General features: G+C 39.9%; 1 protein-coding gene across 1 annotated transcript; it reads left to right on the top strand.

Moving 5' to 3' along the window:
• The first annotated feature begins 513 nt into the window (after positions 1 to 513).
• On the top strand, positions 514 to 6726 carry otpa (orthopedia homeobox a). Its single transcript, XM_014984365.2, has 3 exons — positions 514 to 1301; positions 1804 to 2228; positions 5151 to 6726. Exons 1-3 carry the CDS (start codon positions 1226 to 1228, stop codon positions 5670 to 5672), a joined length of 1023 nt encoding a protein of 340 aa, XP_014839851.1. The 5' UTR covers positions 514 to 1225; the 3' UTR covers positions 5673 to 6726.
• Positions 6727 to 7553: the final 827 nt, after the last annotated feature.

The raw sequence follows: 7553 nt of genomic DNA, 5'->3' as shown, positions 1-7553 counted from the left end.
TGCACCAGTATGCAGCCTGTAATGAAACCTGTGGATGAAAAAGTCTGTCTTGGGAGAAGACCGTAGTCTGCATCCACCTATAACTTGTTTTTTTTAGCAACAGCGCTAATGCTAATGTTAGCATTAACACTAGCACTTAATTTAATTTTTATTTTTTTGCCTAATTTATGGTTAAAATTAGACTAATTTATTTCTGTGTCAATTTCTTTCGCTCCTACTTACATCCAGCTTTAGCATTTTGATTCAAATCTAACCTGGTGTGAACTTTTACATCAAGTTTATGAGTTAAATTGTGAAGTTTTGTTTTATCAGTGCTCTCTGACCTGACAGCAGTTCAATTCTAATCAAATTGTTTTGGTGGGATTTGTTTAAAAAAATAAATGAACTGGCGTTGTTAAAATTAAACAATTATTTTTTCATTAAATACATATTTGGTTGTGGTTGAAATTCGATTAATTGTGTATATTTACCATCCCAAAGTTATTATTATTATTTTTGTTTTACAGTGCATTCAGCTGGTTATATTATTTTATTTGCTCTTTTTTTCCTTGAGCTGGACCTCACGGAACTACAAATATCATTCGCCGGGTTAAACTCATGTTTTTGTTTACTACATGAGGCGAACACGTGGCTCTCTCTTTCAAGTCAATAAGTCCAAACCTTGTTCCAGTGGCCCACAATAAATAAATAATAAAAAAAGCGACATCACGCGCAATTAAACAAATGTTGCTGTGGCCCAACATTCCTCAAACAGGTCGAACCTCGACTTCAGATATTAAATCAGGTTATTTTATTGGCTGTAATTTGGAGGAGAAATCAAAGCCAATTATAGGAATGAGGAGGAATGAACTTGTGAGAAGCGAGAGGATGGAGGAGGAGGAGGATAGAGGAAGGAGGTGTTGGAGTGGAGTGGGTTTTGGGGGGGCAGTCGGGGTCTGGCGCTAAAGCTGACATGCTTTGGGCTTCGGCTCTGATTGGTTCTCGTTTGGAGGAGCTCATGGGTTCATTCCGCCGCTAAGCGCCTCCCCGTTCCTCTAAACTACATTATAATGCAACGAACCTCCCTTTTAACCACAAACCGAATTTGCTTTCATTTAGGCTATATATTTTTCTTAAATAGGTTAAAGTCATAGAGATTTTTTTTTATTTTTATTTTATTTTTTTATTTATTTAATTATTTATTTTTCGTGTGTGGGAATAGCATTTCGCCCTGGAGCGGTGCGCAATGCTTTCTCACGCCGACCTCCTGGATGCTCGCCTCGGTGAGTTATCGTCACCAAACTCCGGTCTCCAACTCTACTGTAAGCTGGAGGAACTTCTAATCTTAAACCAAGCTCAGAAAATTTGTTCAATTTGCTCCTTATGACGTCTTAATGTGCCCGAATAGAGCTAAATTCGCCTAATTCATTGGAAAAGTAATTATTATTATTACATTACGCTGTAATTTGATTTAGCAAATTTCTAAGATCTCGGTGTGATCGAATTGAGTGAAGGAGTATTTAAGGAGCAGATTGCAGTGTGCATGGTAAATAGTTGTACTTAATTCTTCTATTTGTGTTGGATGGTTTAATGCATGCGTTTGATTCAGATTTTTCTGTAAAAATAAAATATATTGCATCAGTTTTTTTTATAATTCAAACATTTTCTCTTGTAATGTTTCATATTTCTGTGCATGTTCAGTTTTTCCTCTAACGATTGTTGTTTTTTCTTCCTCTATCACAGGGCTTTCATCGGTGCAAAAATAAATTAAAAATTTAAAAAAATAAATAAAAATCTCACCTGCTCTTGATTGTTGGTGTGCAGGGATGAAGGATGCCGCGGCGGAGCTCCTGGGCCACAGAGAAGCTCTGAAGTGCAGGCTCGGGGGCGGCGGACCTGACCCGGGACACTCCGGGGAGCTCGGTCCGGACGGCGTGGAAGGAGCCACGATGCTCCCCGGTGACGACATCAGCGGCGGCGGCGGCGGCGGTGGCGGCTCCAACCCGGTGCAGGTGAACAGCAAGGAGCAGGAGAAGCAGCAGCAGCAACAGCAGCAGAACAACAGCAGCGGAAACAACCCGAACCAGTCCGGAGGGCAGCAGAGCCAGAAGCAGAAGCGGCACCGGACCCGCTTCACCCCGGCGCAGCTCAACGAGCTGGAGCGCAGCTTCGCCAAGACGCACTACCCGGACATCTTCATGCGGGAGGAGCTGGCTCTGCGGATCGGCCTGACGGAGTCGAGAGTTCAGGTGGGCCCCGATGGGAACATTTTTTTAAAATTATTATTATTTTATTTATTTATTTTCTCCCCTCTCATGTACATTTCTGGAAAAAATGACGCTTTAAACAAACAAACGATTTTTACGGAGAGAGTCAAAAATAAGCGTTGTACTTGATATTTTTGATAATACATATTTGTTTAGGCAGTGTTTATTGGTGGAAATCAAAAATAGAATAAATATCGTCAAAAAAAAAACTAGCTTTAGTTCAACCAAAGTGTATTCAAAAGTCTTCAGCTTTAGAGAATAATTTCATTCCGGATTTTAATTTTTTTAAATTTTCTTTTTCTTTTTTCTTTTGCTGAAAGTAACAGTAGAAAAGTCATCTAGAGGGAATTTTAAAGCAATTAAGGGGGGCTGGGGGGAAACCCAGCAAAAAACGAAACGAAAATACTTTTTATTCGTTTTACCGCTCATGCAATCATCATCTTACTTCAGTTAAAGTCACCCACCGAGAGGTTCTAGTCCCACATGTCACCGTGTTCCTTTACAACAGGAAATACGTAAAAGGACTTCATGTTTACGGCAGAAACAACAACAAAAACCCCAAAGGAAACAGACGCATCAATAAACAAAACCGCCGCTGCAGATTTTAAAAATTCACTATTATAATTCACACAAATAAACGAACAAAATTAAATAAATACAGAAAATAAGATTATTGGTTTCAACTCAACTAAAGTTAGGGCTTTTTATTTTTTATTATTAGTATTTTTATTTTTATTTATTTATTATTATTATTATTATTATTATTATTATTATTATTATTATTATTGTTATTATTATTACATTTTCGTCACGACAAAATAAACAGAACATGTTCACACTTTGCGGATAATGCCTGCAGCGCCTGATGGGGTGACACTCTATTCTAATAGAGAATAGAGTGTCACCCCATAGTGTGTGTATGTGTGTGTGTATTACATACACACACACATACACACACACACAGTGATTATTGTAGCTGCACAGATTTAGTCCGTATAATAATAATCATTTCCAATGTAGTATTAACAGCAATAATAATATCATAATAACAATTGCAACAACAGTAATGATGAAATAATGACACACTTATTAATTTACTTAATTCACAGACATTTTTGCGCCTTGTAAACGTGTGCGGAGAAATGACGCAAACAATTTGTTTTTGACAGTCGTTTCCAATATCAAAACTGGCGCTTCCGAAGAAAATATAAACCCCCGTTTTATTTATGTATTTATTTATTTCTTTTTAGACCAAGCTGCAGTGACGAGGCGTCTCTGCCATTCATTCAGCCTAATTAAGATTGGCCTACATTTCCTGCCCATCCCGTGTAATGGATCTACTGGGACCCGGACGCTGATAGCAGCTTTATTACACTCATTTAATGGCCGCTGATCAAGCACATATTAGCTTTCAACTGTTCTGAATTTATGTCATGCTCAAAGTTCTTCTATAATTTGCTTACACACTCCGTCTATTGCTTCTCCCCCCTCCTCCCTTCTCTCCCCCTCAGCATTTTGTCTTCGTGGTTTATTCGAACATCGACTCTGCAAAAATCCTGACTGAGAAAGAAAGAAAAAAAGACGCATAGTGCAATTGCACTTTAGCTGCTCCCATGTGAAATAATACTCTAATAATCATTATTATGATTGGATGGGCCCGTTCGGTGTCTGGAGTATTTGCATAAAATCAGAATTAGTGAAATGATGCGGCTCAGAGTGAGTGAGGGAGCGGAGGAAGGCGCACCGCGCCTTTAGCGATGGGCCTGTCAACGCGCTGCACGTCTTAATGCCGCGGCGCCGCGCAGACAGCAGAGCACTCTGTCTTTTCAGACCCAATGAGAGATTGCGTTTTCTTTTTGCCACGCCGAAAGTGTAATGCATTTCAGGCCGGATTTCACGGCTGGCTTCGCCGGGAGCGAGATGGTCCCGTTCTTATTACCGCGGCCCGCTTTCTCAAGCAAATCTCCACATTAATCACAGGCGCGTCTGCCGCTTACAGGAGCCCAAGGACTCCGGGAATACAGAGCAAACTATTGATCTCTGTTGGAATATTGTCTTTGTTAGGGGCGAGCGCGCGCGCCATGGAAAGTCGGCTGCAACCAAAGTAACAATTAGGGTACAAATTTTATGTTTTCTATTAAATATTGTATAGAAAAAAAAGAACACCCCTCTAGTTGTTGCCGTTTAGTTTTCTGTTGTTTTGCTTATATATTTATAACTGTTGATATTATTCAATCTTGTATGTTTCTACTCCTGCTGAAATATTACATTTATTGACAACAGAAATATTGTTGTTGCTGTTGAGCTCACGTTTATTTATTCATACTTGACACACTTGAATTAAGAGTATTGTTTATATTAAGAGTGTTGCTTATTTTGTCAATATATATCTTCAATTAAGGTGCGACTACTCGCGATTAATTAATTAATCAGACAAAAGATGTTTATTTTGTTGATATATGGTTTTCGATTAATATGCGATTAATTGCGGTTAAGTAATTAAAAATCATGCAATTAGTTCATTAGGGATTGATATATATTGATAAATATATATATATATATATATATATATATATATATATATATATATATATATATATATATATATATATATATATATATATATATATATATATATATATATATATATATATACACTACTTACTTGAGGTCGGTTAGAGTTATTTTTCTTACCTCAATTGTTATAATCGGTTATTTTTCATATGAAAAGATCGAGATATGAAATGACCACTCCTGGGTACAATATAGGGGCACTGTTTCCCATTCGGCTGATTTATCGCTGCTTGTTGGCATTACGGTGATGATGACACAATGATGTCATGGCAACCCTAGCTGTCAATGCGCCACCTCCCGCCTGACTCACCGACGCCTGTCTGTCCGCAGGTCTGGTTCCAGAACAGACGCGCCAAGTGGAAGAAGCGCAAGAAGACCACCAACGTGTTCCGAGCGCCGGGGACGTTGCTGCCCACGCACCACGGCCTGCCCCAGTTCCCGTCGGCGGCGGCCGCGGCGGCGGCCATGGGCGACAGCCTCTGCTCCTTCCACGCCAACGACACCCGCTGGGCCACGGCGGGGATGCCCGGCGTGTCTCAGCTGCAGCTGCCGCCCGCCCTGGGCCGCCAGCAGGCCATGGCGCAGTCCCTGTCCCAGTGCAGCCTCGGCGCGGGGCCGCCGCCCAACTCCATGGGTCTGTCCAACATGTCGTCCAACGGCTCCGGGCTGCAGTCGCACCTCTACCAGCCCACGTTCCCCGGGATGGTCCCGGCGTCTCTCTCCGGCCCCACCAACGTGACCGGCTCGCCTCAGCTGTGTAGCTCCCCGGACAGTGACGTCTGGAGAGGGACGAGCATCGCGTCGCTGCGCCGCAAAGCGCTGGAGCACACAGTCTCCATGAGTTTCACTTAGTGCCGAAGAGATTTTTCTTTCTGCATTTAGTTCTCTTGCATTCAAAACAACAAAGAAAACAAAACAAAATCAGGATACTTGTGAATCTGCAGGCACCTGGCTTCTTTTTTTTCCCTCCCTCCACAAATATGAGGAGAAGAGACTCTCTCCATCAGGCCTGCTGGCCTCTTATCAACCACAGGGCTGGTTCCGGTCAAAGCTATGAGTTATTATTTCGCATGTGGCCTCTCTGTCTATTTATTTGTCTATTTAAATTAACTTATTGATTCGTTTGGTATTTATTTGGCTCTCGGTGACGCTCGCTCCGTGACTGTTTCTGAGGACGCACATTCTGGAGACGCTTCAGAGCACAACAAGGTTGCAGATTTCACTTTTCCTCCTGCCGCCAAAGGGGCCAAAGGGTTTCACACTGGAAGTGCCAAAGCAAAAAAAAAAAAAAAAAAATTAATAATAATAATAATGAAATACATAAAAACTTGCTTGGAGGTTTCAAAGACTGACAACTGAAATTCATCGCCTACCAGGAGAGAGAGAGATGATCTAAATCTAACAGGAATCAGGACAACCTGGACGATAACTTGACTGCATGTGCTGTCAAAAGAAAAAATATAGTGATAACAATAATGATAAGTAAGGAAAATATAACAAAAAAGAAGTGGGGGGATGCTCGAAAGTAAGACATGGAAGCTGACGTAACTATAACCTGTTCTATAGGATGTTTTTGTGTAGCAGAAAGCACTCTTGTTCCCATTTGGTCGGTTTGTGATAACCTTATGTTTCCAGAACTCTGTCTGTGCTTATGATCAAATATGCCTTTCTTAATTGTTGGAACCATTTTTGTTTCATGGACATGTTTATATCAATTCAGTGTAAAATGAGCCAATAAAAACCATTTTCAGTAATGTCACATCATGGATGGACCCTCGTTTCTTGAAGTATTGAAGCTCAAAAATGGGCTTGAAATGGTAAAATAAAAGGGGGGGAGAGCAGAGGTTCCTTAGGAATTGTAATCAAATGTAGGCAAAAATTATAAAGATCATCCTCGTGCATCTTATGTCTTCATCTTCATTGTGTTTTCTGGTGAAAAGTTCTATGTCACCAGCTCAGTGGTGGTTCTATCATGAATGTGGCCCTGGGTCAGATCCTCCTTCTGGACCCCCTGACATCCATTCATCCCTCCCCATAGATTTACAGAGCGTACGTAGGAATGCTGTCTTTTTTTAATGTTCAATGGCAAATAGACACTTAAATAAATATGTCAAATTCAAACCACTTTTTAAAATGTATTTACTCAACCAGTCCAGGTTTTTTTTCCCATAATCTTTGTGAAAAAATATTGCTGAAAATTGATGAACCTAAAGGTTGGCATGTAAACATTTTTACCTGACAACCACACAGTCAAGCTGATTGCTGATGTCTGACTCAGAATTAAAGGTTCAGCTTTCTGACAGGTTTTGCTCTTCAAAAAAAAAAAAAAATACACACACACACACACACATACATATATATATATATATATATATATATATATATATATATATATATATATATATATATATATATATATATATATAGATTAAAATTAAATTCTCATTGTAACAATGAAACTTTCTCAAGTCCAAATTCTTTGTCGGTTCTATGAATTGATGCCGTTCATAAGATAACCCAGCCGTCAGTCTGCCATTTTGTGCTGGACATGGCACAGGTCGGATGAGAATTTGTGTCCCTTAGTTAAATTTGAGTCTCGTTACATCACTAGAATTAAATGATTTCCTGCTTTATATTGAGTTGCTGTGCTTTTTCTCTAAGTGCTTAAGCTTGGACAATCGTTTGTTTGTTGACTAGCTGAGAAAGTAAGCAGCAAAAGTCTTATTTATTTAT

The sequence above is a fragment of the Poecilia mexicana genome, unplaced genomic scaffold (assembly GCF_051168715.1).
Source record: "Poecilia mexicana isolate PSO_F unplaced genomic scaffold, ASM5116871v1 scaffold_12, whole genome shotgun sequence".
Taxonomy (NCBI): Eukaryota; Metazoa; Chordata; class Actinopteri; order Cyprinodontiformes; family Poeciliidae; genus Poecilia; species Poecilia mexicana.
Note: the sequence above shows the minus strand (reverse complement) of the source record. Positions and strands in the feature narration are given on the sequence as shown.

Bases quoted from the DNA above. Each gene is read 5' to 3' on its own strand.
- otpa (XM_014984365.2), top strand. From the start codon at position 1,226: ATGCTTTCTCACGCCGACCTCCTGGATGCTCGCCTCGGTGAGTTATCG. The intron at 1,302-1,803 runs GTAAGCTGGAGG...GTTGGTGTGCAG, and splicing joins CTCCGGTCTCCAACTCTACT to GGATGAAGGATGCCGCGGCG. The intron at 2,229-5,150 runs GTGGGCCCCGAT...GTCTGTCCGCAG, and splicing joins TGACGGAGTCGAGAGTTCAG to GTCTGGTTCCAGAACAGACG.